This window comes from Martes martes (genome assembly GCF_963455335.1).
Source record: "Martes martes genome assembly, chromosome: 1".
Classification (NCBI taxonomy): Eukaryota; Metazoa; Chordata; class Mammalia; order Carnivora; family Mustelidae; genus Martes; species Martes martes.
The window spans coordinates 10,932,580-10,949,448 of NC_137888.1; the positions used below are offsets into that span (position 1 = coordinate 10,932,580).

The 16,869-nt window shown below is 53.0% G+C and overlaps 1 protein-coding gene across 1 annotated transcript in view; it reads right to left on the bottom strand.

The window, feature by feature from the left end:
• Nucleotides 1–16,869, bottom strand: part of ITSN1 (intersectin 1) — a 209,666-nt gene that overhangs the window by 12,007 nt on the left and 180,790 nt on the right. The window contains exons 30-33 of the mRNA XM_080799703.1: nucleotides 11,427–11,548; nucleotides 9,889–9,995; nucleotides 3,317–3,500; nucleotides 1,347–1,445 (exon numbers count right to left, since the gene is read on the bottom strand). Of these exons, the coding sequence (XP_080655829.1) occupies nucleotides 1,347–1,445; nucleotides 3,317–3,500; nucleotides 9,889–9,995; nucleotides 11,427–11,548 (512 nt within the window). The remainder of the gene's footprint in view (nucleotides 1–1,346; nucleotides 1,446–3,316; nucleotides 3,501–9,888; nucleotides 9,996–11,426; nucleotides 11,549–16,869) is intronic.

The following is a 16,869-nucleotide window of genomic DNA, read 5'->3' on the forward strand; positions in this document are numbered from 1 at the left end:
AAATAGCCAGTCGCTTCATGGATCTAGCCAATAGTGAGAGGGGGGAAAAAGAAGAAAAGTATTGAGCCAATTAAATAGAAACTGTCAGGTTGGAAGAGAGGAAGTGGTAGGTTGAAAGCCTGATTCAAAGTGAATTATTTAATCCAGCCAAGGTGGCCACAGTGTACTTTGTGGTGCCAAGCTGGGGTTGAACAGAGGAGATGGCTTATGTGGCGGGAGACGGGTTACTATCAAGGGTCTGAGCAAATCAGTAAAGTACTCAGGATAATGAGAGGCAGGTTTCTCAGGAAAGGAGTTGTAAGTAAAGAAAGGGGGAGTCTAGAATCAACTCCGTAGTACGAGATTAGAACAGGAGGATCAGTGTGAATGCATGGGTTTTAATATGCATTATTATCTGCATGGATTGATCTAGAAATATAAATGTGGGTGTGTACACTTACACAGATGTAAGTATGTGTATATGAATTTAATATACATACACATATTTCCTGACTCTGTCACTGAGAGACCCAAAAGGCAGTAACACCCCAGCAGCAATGAGCACACCAGTGCCCAGACCTGGGTTTCTAAAGTGTCCACTAAAGGAAACTAGAGCTAAAACCTCTCTCCACTGGGGCACCTGGGTGGCTCAGTAGGTTGGGTGACTGTCTTCGGCTGAGGTCATGACCCCAGGGTCCTGAGATTGAGCCCCACATTGGGGCTCAGCAGGGAGCCTGTTTCTCCCTCTCTCTCTCTGCCGGCTACTCTGCCTGCTTGTGCTCTCTCTCTCTCTGTGTCAAATAAATAAATAAATAAATATTTAAAAAATAAAAAATAAATAAATAAGTAAAACCTCTCTCCAGGAGCTAGCACCCTTGTGGTTATATATTCCTAGGCTCAGACGATGTTTGGGTCTGCTCAACTCATATTACAGATAGAAACACGGAAACCCCATTTTTTTTTTTAATCTTTTGGTATTGGCTCCACAATGGCTTTCTGAAGATGGGTGGTAGGCATGACATTTCTTTCTCCTTCTTGCTGAGGAAAGTGAGGCATGAAGGCATTATACCTCAAATAAGAAAAGAGCCAAAGACCCGAGCTTCCATTTTCCAGCTTAGGAGGTAAGAGCGGCTTGGTCACACAGCTGAAGACTGTATATTATTAGCTCTTTTCACAAAAAAAAATAGCTTTTCTTCCTGAGTTACCAAGCAGATGCTTCCATCATCCCCTCGGTGTAGGATTCTACACAACAAATATCAGGAGCTTTGGCTGGGGCGGTGGGGGCGGGGGAATCTTGCCCGTGACCCCGGATCCCTGAAATACTGAGAGAACATTCCTCTGCTTGAAAAGCCAGGAGGGATACTTACATTTTTAATGATCAGTGGGTATCTTGTTACCCGTTGCATAGGCTTCAGTATAAAACTGGAGAGTGGCATCCCTTTACATCGAGGGTCCATTGCCAGCCTCTGAAATGAGAGAGTTGTTTAAATGGGTTTGAGGAATCTGCCAAATCCAGTCAGGGACATCCACTCCCGGCCCATCGCATTGTCTCATTCCTGTGGACGAGAACGGAGGAGCCTGGCGTTGGAAGGGCCTGAGCTCTTTTCCCGGTCCAGGATGATGGAGATTGGAGACCCACGCCCTCCCTTCCAGAGATGAGCTTCTGGCTCTGCAGAGAATATTTCTTCTGGATATCTGCCAGACCTTCTTAATAATCACAAGCGTAAGAAGAGACATGAGGCTGTAGAGTTAGAATAAAAACTCCCCTTATGTCCCAGCGAGGCCGGAAGGGCTGAATCTCGTCATCCCGTTCAGACGGAGCCCGCACCTGCCGGTGGGAGCCCCAGGCAGGCGGGGACGGGGGGGATGGGACAGGAGTGGGGGAAAGGACTACAACCTCAAGTCTTACGGGTTGTCCCCATGCTAGACCACCTGTCCCTTTTGTCAACTTGACTGGAGGCAAGAGTCCTTCTGTCCCCAAAGATGATCCCATCCGTAAGTCACAGGGATTATGTGGTGACCCAGCTCTCAAAGGCACCGTCCAGGTTTAACGCCTTAGAAACGGGCAGCTGCCATGATCGAGGCCCCAGGTCCCGGGACGTGTCAGTGCCCGAACTTGCTCCAGCCGTGGACAGCATCATTCCAGGGACACCTCATACCTGGCAAAGGCATGTCAAACGCCCCCCACCCCACCCCACAGGGATGAGTCGAGGAGAGGTGATGAGGGAGAGGAAACAAGCCCCCTGCTCTGGTTGGTGTCAGCATTTCCCTCAAGTTCAAGTGCATCCAGGGATGAATTCATCCTGCCTTGTGCCTCAGGGAGGACTGGCCTTGGCTGAAACCCCAGGTAGCCCAGCATCCGCTCTCCAGTCTCTAGACCACCCTGGGCCTACTTTTTACCAATATTTCTCCCCTTCAAATGACTTTAGAATGCCCCCATTCATTGGCTAGCAAATCGAAGCATTTAGTGTTGAGAAACACCAGGGGAAAAGGAAAGAACAAACCTGTGGGATGCTGTGGTCAAGGCGAGATCTGGCAATGATGATTCTAACACATGATTATTGGGGAGGAGGGAATGGCCTGCTCCCAGATGCACGAGGTACAAACGGAAGCCAGCCGTTGGTGTTGGTCTAGTCACCAAAATGTAGCTGATGGTGAGCAGAAATTATTTGATTCTGTTCCTGTGTCTTTTTCTCTGGGAGACGCAGAGGCTGTTTGAGTGGACCAGTGGAGCCCGAATGGACTCGCCCTGGCCAAGGCCAAGTCCGAGGGCCTGGGGCCTCCAGCAGCATGGCGCTCACCTCCCCAGATGTCCCTTGAGGGACACATGGCTCTTGAGACCGCTGTGATCCCCTTAGGCAGAGGTCTTGGCGTCCCACACTCATGCCATACACTTCCTAGAGCTTGAGGCCAACAGCAAGAACCAAACGGGACAGGAACAAAGGGTCCCTTGGGATTCCTGGCCATTCCCTGGGCAGCAGAGAATGGGGGCGCTCAGACCAAATGGAATGGGGGCACCCGAGATCCACCAGACCCACTGGGCCTGACAGATGAGACAGGAAGTTTAAACCTGCGTCCAAATAACCCCACTAACACCCGGACCACAGATCCGAGTGTCCGGGTGCAGGCTGGCCCCTCCTCTCCAAGCCCTGCCCTTTGGTCAAAGCCCCACCTGCCAGCTCGTGGCGGGCCCCTAGTGCTCGGCCAAGACCTCGGTCCTGTTGGCTGTTTTTAGCAGGAATAGGCTTGCAGGCTTGGATTCGCTCCTCACACATCCAGCTGCCCTATGTCAGCCCCTGAGGGGCGGCAGGGGCTTGGCTGAGCCCGGACTCCTTACTTTGACAAACTCCTTGAAGTCCGGGGCCTCATCCGTCTTCTGCTGGATCAGGGCAGCCCCGTTGAGCTGACAGCTGCAGAACCGGATGTAAGGCTGCATGTGCGGCAGCTGGGCGGTCAGGATGTCACCAATCATCTTCACGGGCATCTTCTCCCCTGACATCTTCTTGCGGACCCTCAGCGCTCTGCACAGGGGACACGGGAGGTGAGCCCTCTGCCTTCACACTAGCTGGCAGTGACGGGGCACACTTCTAGGTTGTACAGAAACAGAATGTGTGTGAGGGACACAAACCCAGGGCCGCTAAAGGATCTACTGGGGGAGACAAGGAACAGAAAAGAAATACATCTGGTGCTCCAGAGAGGTATCACCGGGGGCATTTTCCTTTAGCATGATGGCTGTTTGCAGGTTCTTGGGAATAAAAACTTCTCAAAGACATGTTTGTTGAATGAAAATGAAAAATAATTCTTTCTTTCTTATGGAGAAAAAGGGAACCATTTCTTTTGCAACTCAGGATCCCTGTATCGATGTCTCGCTTTATGGATTATCTTTGGTGTAAGTCCCAGGCTAGTAGTACAACCCAGGACTGAGTCTGTTGCAGGCCAATGCCACCCAAGGGAAGCTACCATTACCAGTGGATATGGAGGCTCATTTTCAGACTAAACAGAACATAATTAAGATGATAAGTCAACTGCCACAGAAAAGTAATCCCATTATGTTCACCAAAGCCAGGTATAAATGGTTGTCTGCACTATCTATGCCATTCGCTGCTTCCTTACTGTGGTTAATTTGAACTTGACTGGATTATGGAGTTCTAAAGAGAGAAGCCTATTTATATGATAATGGATCAATAAACCCAAACAGTTCATCTCCTGGAAGCTGAGAAGACACTGAAGGTACTGGGAAGTGTTCGTTCTGGGATGCAGGTGCAGTCTGAGTGTGGAGGGCCATGAGAGCCAAGACTGTGCATTCCACCCTCCCACTCCCGTATATAAACTCCTGACATTGGCCTTTAGCAGGGCACATCACTGAGCTTCTACACTGCAAGGAGAGCAATGTGGTCTGCCGGCGAGACCACAACACAGGAGGCCTCCCCCAGGGATGGTAGATGGATGGGTGGATGGATGGATGGATGGATGGATGAGTGGATGGATGGATAGGTGGATGGATAGATGGTTGGATGGATGGGTGGATGGATATATGGTTGAGTGGATGGGTGGATGGGTGGGTGGATGGACGGATGGATAGATGGATAGATGGTTGGATAGATGGTTGGATGGATGGGTGGATGTATGGGCGGGTGGCTGGCTGGCTGGCTAGATGGATGGATGGATGGATGGGTGGATGGATGGATGGGTGGATGGACAGACGGGTGGGTGGATGGACAGATGGATGGATGGATGGATGGATGGATGGATGGATAGATGGATGGATGGGTGGGTGGATGGATGGACAGATGGGTGGGTAGATGGGTGGGTGGATGGATGGATGGATGGGTGGATGGATGGATGGATGGATGGGTGGATGGATGGATGGGCGGGTGGATGGGTGGATGGGTGAGTGGATGGGTGGGTGGATGGATGGATGGATGGGTGGATGGATGGATGGATGGGTGGATGGGTGGATGGGTGGATGGGTGGATGGATGGATGGATGGGTGGGTGGGTGGGTGGGTGGATGGATGGTTGGATGGGTGGGTGGATGGGTAGATGGTTGGGTGGATGGGTGGATGGGTGGGTGGATGGGTGGGTGGATGGGTGGATGGATGGTTGGATGGGTGGGTGGATGGATATATGGTTGGGTGGATGGGTGGATGGGTGGGTGGATGGACGGATGGATAGATGGATAGATGGATAGATGGTTGGATAGATGGTTGGATGGATGGGTGGATGTATGGGTGGGTGGCTGGCTGGCTAGCTGGATGGATGGATGGGTGGATAGATGGATGGATGGGTGGGTGGATGGATAGATAGACGGACGGACAGATGGATGGATGGGTGGATTAATGGATCGATAGATGGGTGGATAGATGGATGGTTGGGTGGATAGATGGATGGATGGGTGTGTGGATGGGTGGATGGATGGATGGATGGGTGGGTGGATAGATGAATGGATGGATGGGTGGATGGGTGAGTGGATGGGTGGGTGGATGGATGGATGGATGGGTGGATGGATGGATGGATGGATGGGTGGATGGGTGGAAGGATGGATGGGTGGGTGGATGGGTGGGTGGGTGGGTGGATGGATGGGTGGGTGGGTGGGTGGATGGATGGGTGGGTGGATGGATGGGTGGATGGGTGGGTGGGTGGATGGATGGGTGGGTGGATGGATGGATGGATGGATGGGTGGGTGGATGGGTGGATGGGTGGGTGGGTGGATGGGTGAGTGGAGCAGAATGGTATGATATACAATTTTAACATAAGGTTGGGAGGTTGTTGCTATAAATTCCTTTTGCTGCTTTCATGGCCATGTTGGAGAAGCCCTGAGGCAAGGGTATGGCTGTATAAGAATTCCAAGGAAGTTCTGCAATATTAGCATTAGGCTTTGGAAACTTCAGACCACTTTACCTTCTTTCTCCTACATTTTTGGCTAAAGGAAAAATCCCTGGGCTGCGCAAACAAGTCAAGGGGAGAAATTTGAGGGACAGTAAGTTATGTGGTCTGAACAATTAGTAATTCCACCTCAAGCAGATGCCCTTGTAGGGAGAGGCGCTGGTCAGCACCGGCTGCTTGGTGTGAGGGTTGGCAGCAGGATGCCCTCAGGATGGCCAAATGGTCACCACTCAATGGGGAGGTTGGCATGGAATATCTCCCAACATGTAGAAATTTGCTCAAGGGTGATGTCACCCCCAATTCTGGGGGACCAGAGCCCTGCATAACCCTGTTATAAACTTGCTATGGATGGAAACAAGAAGAAATTCCATCTTTCTATCATTTTAGTATGAGGAGGAACAAAACAATCTTTCTCTAAGGGAATAAAATTACCACCCCCTCCACACCCACTTTTCAAAAATCATGGAGGACACAAGGAAAAGAAGGAAGAGCACACACAGATGGCCATTGTCTTGAAGAGGCTAAACCAGTACCTGGCTTCTGGAAGAACTCATCCAGAACACACTCAACTTGTCCAGCCAGGGGACAGGACTGCAGTCAGGCCCCAACTATGGACCAGGCACCTGTCAGGTTCTGTGGTGGGTCCCCTTCTGGGATGTTCTGAACAGACAGGATTTATGAGGACTAGGTCTAAATGGGTTTGAAAGGAGGGTGTCACCGGGCTCAGGGGTCACATGACTGAGTTACGGCAGCTCTGGCCTTTGGTGAGCTGGTTCATAATCTCATCTGAAGGTTTACTAGGTCAAGGCCTTGGACTGCCATGGTAATCAATCAGCTAATGAACATTGCAAAGAGTGCTCAGTTGTCTGCAGGATGAATGAGGGCTCCCAACGCCCTGAAGCCCACCCGGTAAGACCTGGCAGGTATTAATACAACCTATAGTGTCCAAACTTTTTCTCGCATACATTGCTTATTCTCCCTCCTGGCTGTCGGCACATCGGAGGCACGTGGAAACTGAGTCACCTGCCCAAACTCACACAGCTGAAACTGACAGAGGCCGTTCTCAAACCCAGGTGGTGTGACCCGGTAGCTCAGGGTCTATAAGCACTGAGCCTGGGACAACAGGCCAAGGCCGAGACCGGCCTCTATGCTCGAGCTGCTTTCCACAGGCCCCGTCCTTCCTCCAGAACCCACTCCTGCCATCTCGACTTCCCTCTGTCCCACGGCCCTCGGCTCCTCTCTCTGCCACCACTCCCGGCATCTGCCCCGCCTTTCCTTCCCACCCCTCCCCCCTCCCACCCCCGGCCCAAAGTTCCTTCCTGTCTCCCCACCCTGTCTCTACCCCTGAGATAGGTTTGTTACTCTTTATTTTCGTTTTCTGCTCAAAATAAAATTATATCTATCTTAATTAAGTTAAAAAGAAGGTCGAATCCTTTATGTTTAAGAAAGACTTCATTTTTTTTTTTTTCTTGAGAAGTTCCTTCATTATCCTCCAAGCAAGGAGGCAGGACAGGATGTTGATTAAACACGAAAAACAGTTCCAGCACTTGGATTTGCACGGCCTACATCTCGTCTGCGTCCCTTCTACTATCTCTCCTGACATCTACGCCGAGGGTCCCGCACCCACTCTTAGTGTGGAAAGGTTCTAGGTCTTTCTGTCCTACTCCGCTTCTCAAAAGCAAGTGTCACAGCTGCCCACTCACCAGTACAAGCGAAGCATCCGTTCTGAGCCCCAACCATAGCAGGAAGTCCCTATGCCCCGTGAGCTCCCCTTCATTTTATGTATGTCTTCTTTTTCTGTTTCCCAAGTCCCATATTCTGCCCACTCCCACCCCAAGTACAAGGAGTCACTGGCCCTTGGATCAGGAGTGACAGATAGGCGGCCGCTCACTAGTGACTTCCCAGGGAGTCCTGCCTTAAATCCTCTTTCTCCAACACAGCTTCCTCTTCCACCATGCAAGGCGCCCTAAAATCTCCCTGTCGTTGGGGTGATCCCTATGAGGAAGTTAAGTTTATGCAACAAAGGGACGTAGCAAAATGTCCCCTGACCAGTCTACAATATGGGTCCTCACCCTATAACCCTTTTCATTTTTCTGTATGTTCAAAAATTTTCATAACAACATATAGACAAGGAGGAAAAAAAAAAAAAGAAAGCAGGTCCCCAGGAGGCTCCTGTCAAATATTTATCTAGAATATCCAGACATTAGGGGCGCCTGGGTGGCTCAGTGGGTTAAAGCCTCTGCCTTCGGCTCAGGTCACGATCCCAGGGTCCTGGGATCGAGCCCCTCATCGGGCTCTCTGCTCAGCGGGGAGCCTGCTTCCCCCTCTCTCTCTGCCTGCCTCTCTGCCTACTTGTGATCTCTGTCTGTCAAATAAATAAATAAAATATTAAAAAAAAAAAAAAAAGAATATCCAGACATTAGACGGTTCACCCAAACGAACTGATCAGGTCATCAGAGGACGGGGCCGGAGCATAGGGACACCATGCTGGAAGGCGGGCTGTCCCGGTAGGGTTGACGTGACCAACAGCACGCCAGGACCACGGCTGGCCTCCTCGTTCCTCAGAATGACACTGCGTGCTCCGGAAGGCTAACACCATGACTGCAACTTTACGGGTCCTGAAACAGGGGTCTGAGAGTTCATCTGCCCAAGGAACAAGTTAGAAGGTGCTAGAACCCTTCAGGTTCAGCATGCATAGGTTGGGGCCTTAACCCCTTGCCCCAGGTGATGGGACAGCACTTCTCCAAGGCCAGGGGGCTGAAGCCAGCACTTACAATGGCCAAGCGCGTGTCATCTAAAGATGCCCCAATAGTCACCCTATGTAGGAGGTACATTTATCATCCCCATTTTACAGATGAGGACACCGAGGCCCAGAGAACGTAAGTCTCTCGCCCAAAGACACAGCCAGCAGAGCAAAGCACAAGGCGTGAGCCCAAACGTCTGCCCCACAGCTATGTTCAGGAGTTTCCACAGCACGGTGCTCGAGGAGGAGGATGGAAATACTTTCTCAAAGCACCCCCGGTCATCATCTCTGAGTATTTGCTTTCCAGAACACAGAGAAAGCAGATGTCCTGTTTTTACCTTGCCTCTACCTCTCCATCCCCCAACCGTGCCCGAACACACACTCAGGAGAGTGGAGACCTGAAATGACTCTCTAAGAACCAGGGCTCACACTTAGGAAATCCACCCTTCCTAGCTACAGGAAGGTAGAGCTCAGGGAGGGACGCCAGCTCCCTGGGGCTCCCCAGCACTCTTGGCAGAGGGGGGGCCCGTCCTCCCCGCCGGACCACCACGGACCTAGTCCAGCGATCTTAGCGAGTTGTGTTCCAAAGCATGGGTGGCTGCCGGGCCCAGATCTGGGGGATTCTTTTTAGAACTGGAAGGGGCCTTTGTGATGACATAATCCCATCCCCTCACTTGACAGCTGGGGACACGGAGGCTCAAAGAGGCAGGGCAGGGATCTGGGCTCTGAACCCAGGTCTCCCGCCTCCCGGCCCTGCAGCCGCCTCTGGAAACAGAAATGGGAATAAAACACCAAGGGCTCCAGGCCGGCTCCTGGGGGCGTGCCCCTGAGGAAACGCTGACCGTGGGCAGCAAATGCTCCAACCGCTTTCCATCCACAGGAGCTGAGAACGTCCCAAGAGAACAACACATGCCCCGGGGGACCCACGGGGACCCACGGTCTGTGGGCGGGCCAGTGGGGAGCTGGCCCAGACCCTCAGGAGGGAGGGAGCCAGGACCCGGAGGGGGACCCCCATGCGCTCTGGAGACTCGAGACCCGCAGCGAAAGCAGGAACGTGGTGATTGACTCTCTGCAATGACAGACGGGGGGGGGTCCCCAGAAAGCATCGGGGCCACAAGGAACCACGATGTTTGTGAGCAGAAATGAGCAGAAGAGGCAGGAAACACGGGGCAGCATGCACGGGGCCACGCGAACGAAGCCACACGGAGGTGCTAGTGTGTGAGAGCCGGGAGGGGGCGGGGGTGGGGTGCAAAGCAAGGCCGGGGTTAGGGGGAGGCTTACTTCAGTAGTTTGATATTACACATAATCAGCTCCTTCCAGTTAACAAAAACCATAGCACCCTCCTTCTCTGTCAGCAGCTCAGACTCCATCAGGGGTTTCTGAAAGATCTGCAGGTGCAGAAAACGAAGCGGGTCAGAGAGCAAACGGTTAGCGTAGACCTCGCACACCAGGCGCCCGGCTCCGCCCCGAGCCTGGAGGGGCCAGCGGGCGGCCGCCCTTTCAGCAGCTTCGGCAGCAGCCACCGGGCCGCGGGGCCTCCAGCGGGAGCCTGGCTGGGCTGGTATAGGGACCGGCTGCGGGGAAGAGAGGAGCCTGCCCGGGCTCCAAGCTCTGTGGGGTTGGGCGACTCGACTCAGGGTAAATCACAGCTCTCCGCCCAGCACCCCCCACCCCGCCCCGTGGGGAGCCCCCGCCTCCCGAGAGGTCATTATCTACCACCGGAGGCAGGGTGAGCTCCTGAAGGTTCTTTAGAGATGGGACAGCCTGTGGCTGGCATAAACGTGGCCGGGGCTGCTCCCTGGGAGCCCTATTCTTCATGCATCCTTCAGCCGACCTTGAACCTGGCATGTACCAGACCACTGCACGGGTGTGCCGCATTGAAGGACGACATTCGCACCCCAGACATCCGACATCGTGTATTTAGGACGCTCAAGTGTCTTGAGGGACGGTCGCCTTTGCGGAGTGGGCACCAGCACTTCCGAGGTGTGAACGGCGGCCTCCCAGACCTGCCTTCTATACTCGTTCAACACGGGGCAGCTGAGCAGTGACTTTCCTGGGCATAAATCTGTCCAAGGAGACGGCTGCACAGCTGTTAGGTGCTGGGGAGCGGGGAGGGCAGGAGTTTCAAAACTATCACAGCACTTTTCCAGCTGTCAAGAGCGACCGTGACATCCAGCTCGGCAACCCCCCGTTTGCCAACATGGCCACTTCCCATGACTGTGGACAAAAGGCTTCTTGAAAATCAGGGATTCCCAACTCTACATCTCCCCAGCCTTCCAGACTGAGTGGCCCAGGCCTTTCGACAGCTACCTGGGAGGAGAGACAAAACGAGGCGTCATCCGGGACTGGGAGGGGCTGGGGGACCTGCAAGGAAGCATCTTCATCCTCAGGGGTAACGTGGGCCACTAGGACCACCTTGTGACACTGGCCGGACTGGCCGGACTGGCAGCCATCTTCAGATGCCAACCCTGAGGGCCGGGAGACTATGGGACTACACCACTTCTCTGAGTAGAGTCTAGACTCCCAGTCCCTGCCCATGTGTCTCCTCCCATACACCTCCTTGCGGACTCAGCCAGCCCTGGGCACCAGCCACCTGTGCCCCTCCACAGGGATGACTCAGAGGACCATGGCTGAGAGTCTAACCATTTTCTCTTGGGTATGAATCTCCTATGTGATTTACCATTCAGACGTTTCCCACACATCAGAAAACGTCTCATGTTGAGAATCGGGAGGCCGTCCTCCTTCACAGAGGCCCCCCCTCCTCTCCACCCTCTGTGCCAGTGCCCCTCGGCACCCCCGGCACCCACGGCTGCCATTACCTCTGTGACCAGCTGCAGGTCATTGACATAGTTCTCCTCTGTGACAATGAGTTCATGGATGTATCCTTGTCTCTTTCTCTCGGTTGGGGTCAACATATCCAAGAGGTGCAGGTCTGAACACCCTGGAAAACACAACCATGGGGGACATTTCAGTCCAAGTCTGGGGAGGCGCATCCAGCTTCTCAGAGAAAAGCTCCAGGCCTTCATGCCTGCCGGCCCCTGTGGTCTCAGTCTAGCTGGGCAGTGTGAGGGGTTGAACTGTGTCCCCTAAAAGTACACATGCGAGTTCTACTCCTCGGTACCTGTGAACTTGACCTTATTGGGAATAGGGTTTCTGCAGATACAATCAAATTAAAATGAAGCCATACTCAATTAGGGTGGACCTAATAATCCAATAGGACTGGTGTCCTTGTAAGAAGATACCCAGGGGCGCCTGGGTGGCTCAGTCGGTTAAGCGTCTGGCTGTTGGTTTCAGCTCAGGTCATGATCTCAGCGTGGTGAGATTGAGCCCTGCGTGGGGCTCCGCGCTCAGTGCAGAATCTGCATAAGATTGCCTCTCCCTCTCCCCCTGCTTGCTCTCTTTCTCTCTAAAATAAAGTAAAGAAATAAAATCTTAAAAAAAAAAATGAAGAAGAAGACATACAGAGACAGACAGAAGGCTATGTGGTGACACAGGCAGGGACTGGGGTGAAGCAGCTACAAGCCAGGGAATGCCAAGGTTACCAGCAGCCACCAGAAGCGATGAGAAACGCATGGGGCGGGGGGATTGCCCCTAAGTCCTCCAGAGGAACACGGCTCTGCCAACACCTTGATTCTGCACTTATCTCCAAAACTGTGAGAGAAGAAATCTCTGGTGTTGTAAGCCACCCCGTTTGTGGTCCCCTGTGACAGCAGTCCCAGCAAACTCGTATATGCGGCACGCTCGTGCTTCCTCCAAACCGCGAAAATAAGGTCCGGAGGAGACCGAGCAGCCATTGGCCGGTATGTCCTGAGGGCTCACACCATGCCAGGCATGGTCCAAGGCGCTGGACGTGGACAGCTGTGCTCAAGAAGCACATGGATACTGGAATCATCACCGTTTTACACACAGGGACACGGAGGTTTGGACAGGTGGACTCACCCAAGATCTCTCAGCCGGGTGGTGGCCAAGAGTCGAAGCTGACGCTTTGGGACCAGAAACTGGGCTCTGCCCCAGATCGCTACTGTTGGGTCCAAGCCGCAGGAGGGCATCAGGTTATCCTGAGGTTGGATTTTGGAGGATGAAGGGGCTGTGCTGAGGCCCCTGGTGGGCGTGGGGACAGGGCAGAGAGGTGCGGAGCGCATTCAGACCGCAACCCGGAAGCTCTGAGCCAGGCTGCCGCCTTGCACCTCTAGGGGCTGAGCATCCAGCCTGCAGACAGACCGGGAAACCCCTCCGGCGGCAGGCGCCGGGCACATCTGTGGCCCCAGGTGCCCCAGGGCAGGGGCTCTGGTGACCTGACAGGTGGCACACAGGAAGTGGTGCCTGCCCTTGCCTCTGCTCACCTAGCCGGTCATTTCGGGGTTTATTTGCATGGAATGTTCTCAGGTTATCAAGCAGAAGCTGCCTCATGACACATGTCCTCATACAGGCATGGCCCTCCCTGTTCCAGGCCAGTGGGTGCGCCTCTCCTTTTTATGAGGGGTTCTTCATTTAATCACAAAAAATAGGTAAATAAATAAAAAACCAACAGATCCGTCGACTGGACCGACAGAGAGGTGTCCTGGATATTGGTGTCCCATTCACTTGCTGTTCTCATACCATCTCCCCACAAGGGGGCGCGGTGGAGCACGATGTGAAAACGCGGCCCCCGCGGGTGCTTCTCAGGGTCCCCAGACCAGCAGTATCAGCAGCGCCAGGGAACTTGTAAGAAATCAAATTACCAGGCCCCTGCGGAATAGACGGCCTGGAGTTTGGGGCCCAGGAATCGAGTTTGGGGCCCAGGAATCTGATGCAACAAGCTCTCCAGGTGACTTTTTTAGGCAAACTAGAACGAGGAGCTTGCTCTGGGCTGTCGGCGATTTCTGAGTTTCCATCTTCCCCCTCAGCAGTTCTTCGGGCTCATGACCGAGTCGATACGCTGGAAGCTTCTGCAAAGAGAACGATCCCTCTGGGAAGAATGATATCACTGACTTCTTAGCGCATGTTGGGCTGTGCCGGAGATTAACGCCAAGTCTGGGTGCTTCCACTGCTCAGTCTTGTCCCCTCCCCGGCCAAAGGCACTTTCTAGAATGCTGCAGCTTCTCCTCCTGGCACAGGATGATTCCAGGACAGGCAGGCAGATGGATGCTGGGAAAGCAGCAGGGATGAGCCATCCCTACCCGCCGCCCCCCACCCATCCATCCAAGACCTCGCCAAAAGCCACGGCAGCGTAGCCAAGCTGTCATTCCACGGGGCCACGAGTGAGCATAAACCACTGAGCAGGTCTGCAAATGAATCTGGAACCCGGACCCTCTGCTCAGCCCCCAGCCTGGCCCAGCTGTTTTTTGTGGCTTAGGGTATGGGGCTGTGCTTTATTAGAACAGTGAACTCTCGGGAAGGAAGGAAGTCCCAATTGCTCACACTGGTCCCTTCAGCCAGCCTCTGCCCGGCCACCGTGTGACCTTTAGCTTCTGGGAGGTAGCGTGATGCCTCCAATTTCTTTGGCTTTCAGGAGGAAAGCCACCCGGGAAGCACCCTTCAGTTCGGGAAGAAACATCTCATGCCTTCCCTGTTCTCACCCAACCTTCCAGTTAGTGAGTCAAAGAGCCAGGGGTGAGGCCATCTCTTGTCGCCGGGCAGACTGACAGGGACTTGGATGAATGCTCCCGGAGCAGAGTCTCCCCTAGAATTTTCCGGACATTGTTTTCTGCAGGGATACTGGAATACTGTTTAGAGCTGCAGTTCTAAGGCTCATCCCACAAACACTGTGCAAGGAGTTTGCAAGGATGCAAACAGGCTGGCGGCGGACCCCGGTAGGACCAGTCTTCGGAACATCCCCTGAGGTCACGGTTTCCCTCGGAATATATCAAGGATGCTATAAACTCTGACCCCAGAAAACCCACGTGTATGACACATGCAACAGACACACATTTCGCACCCAGTTCTACAAGGTTCACAGGCCCTCTCGAAGCTTGTTCGGGGATCTCATTCATTCGTTCGACAAATATTTACTGAGGTTCCATCACGAGGCTGGCGCCAGCACATAGGACTTGAGGACTCACCATGAAAGAGGAGAAAGGCCGGCCGGCCAGAGCACACAGCTAAGAACCTTGGGGTCCTCAGCTGGGGCCAGTACTACTCGTCACACGCGGGGGCTGAGAGTGGTACTGATGTCCCCTACAGGCCGCAGGTGGTACTGATCCCCACCAAGTTGAGGCTCCTAATGCGTTCAACCCCAAGGCTGAGAATGCATTCTTGGGGGTCATAAGGACCCGAGGTGATGGCTGGCAGTGGGTGGGGCTGGCAGGTGTCCTGCATTATACAGGACGGAGAATTGCCTGCCCCGATGTGAAAAACTGACACCCCCGACCCCACCCCCCACACACCAAAAAACCCTGACATTACCGGAAACTGACAACCGGACCAGGACAACGCTTGGAGCAAGGATGGTCCAAGGGACCAGCAGTGCATTTAGAAGGACGGAGGAATCCAAAACAAGGATCCAGGAAGAAACGTAACCGGAAACTGCTTGCTCTGGGTTTCAAGAGTTCTTCTGAGTCTTCCAAGTTCTACACGGTATGGTTTTGAAGCTCAGAGCCAAAGCAACAGCAAAAGGTCTAGGGGGGTTGAGGCCATCAGTCCAAGAATCCCAGGTGCTGGCGCTGGTATGGGGTGCATTGGAGGTATGTTGCACGTGGGAGGGTGGGGGGCGGGAGGAGGCTGTGTGGCTTCCTACTCCGGGTAGCTCTCGCCTTCTGGTCACCACCAGCAGACCCGCATCAGAGCCGATGGAGCCTGGAGATGCTGTGTGACTCTTGGCTGCTGGTCCCAACGAATTCCACCCCACGCCACCCACCTAGCAGCCTGCCTGGGGACAAGAGGAGGGCTCAGGTGGCCTCTCCAGGCCCCGGCATGCAAGGAAAAGCCAAGATTTTGCGGGGAGATTCATCTCAGCACTGTAAGCCAACAATGTTGGCTTTGAATCGTCTTTTTAGCTACTGAACCGACCCATAGGATGCTGTTTTTAAAAATTCTTCCTGGTGGCTGCCAGACCAGGAGAACCGTCACAGACCTGAAGCAGGCACTTGGAACTCAAAAATATCCTTTCTTTGAAAATTTGATATTTAGAAAAACAAACGAGTTTAAAAACTCCATTATTCAGAGTAGGGCAAATGGAAAAGACATTTCAAATAAAAGAGTTTTCTTTAAGGGTGGAGGGACGTGGTCCTTCTCTCCTTTGGGAACCAGGATAAACATGGTTCACTGGCTCCCTTTCCCGGTGAAAAATGAGAGGATGAAGTATAGCAAATAACTTTTCATGGACATCTCGGTGTGATGAAGGGAGTCTTACAACTAACTATAATCTACTCACAGCTGAAATAATATTGCAAGTGACTCCAGGCACTTAAAAATTATCCCCAAGTACAGCTCACATAAAATTCCTAATCTCTGTGCTGTCCCTTGTAATTTTGTGTAGTTAGATACAATTACAAAATGGAGAGAGCCATGATACCCCTTAGGAAGGACTGGAGTCTGGGGCACTGGAGAGAATATGGGAAAATGTTACCCAAAAGGGTCGTCTTGTCCCCTCAATTGGAAAATGTTCCTAGGAACAGCATAGTCTAATAAATTGCTTTATTACAAAAGTAATACATAAACACAGGCTTCGTGTAAACAGTTCAAAGGATACAGAAGTACTTAGGGCAAAACCCGAGAATCACCCCTCTCCGCAACCCCCAACCATTCTACTTCCTTTCCCAACAAGGTCCGTAATTTTACAAAACCAAACCAGCCCCCACAGCAAGCTGGCCGCCAAGCAAAGCAAAGAAACAGGACTTGGTCCTGTTATGAACGGGCCAAGATATACTATAAGATGGTCAACAAATATTTAGTAAGTTCCTATGAAGTCCAAGAGACACAGAAATGAGCGAGATAATGTCCCTGTCCTCATGGAAACTCATAGCCCGGATGGAGACTCGACACAAAAATTAAACTAACAGGCAACAGACACCGGGCCTGTCGGCTGGGAGGATGGTGGCGTCTGTAGGACTCGGAGAAGTAGACGCTCCTCGCTCCTGATCCCCAGAAAGGCAGGCTCCTGGGGGGGGGGCGCATCAGGGCGGGTGGGGCCGCTATGTTGGGGGTGTTGGACCAGCATGCCGGGTAAACGCAGACACACTGTGGAGCGGAAGGTAAAAAGGCGGGGAGTGGGAAGGGGAGGAGGCGGGAAGAACGTCACATCACAGCGATCATAATGCCAGAGGGGCCGGGTCAGAAATCCGG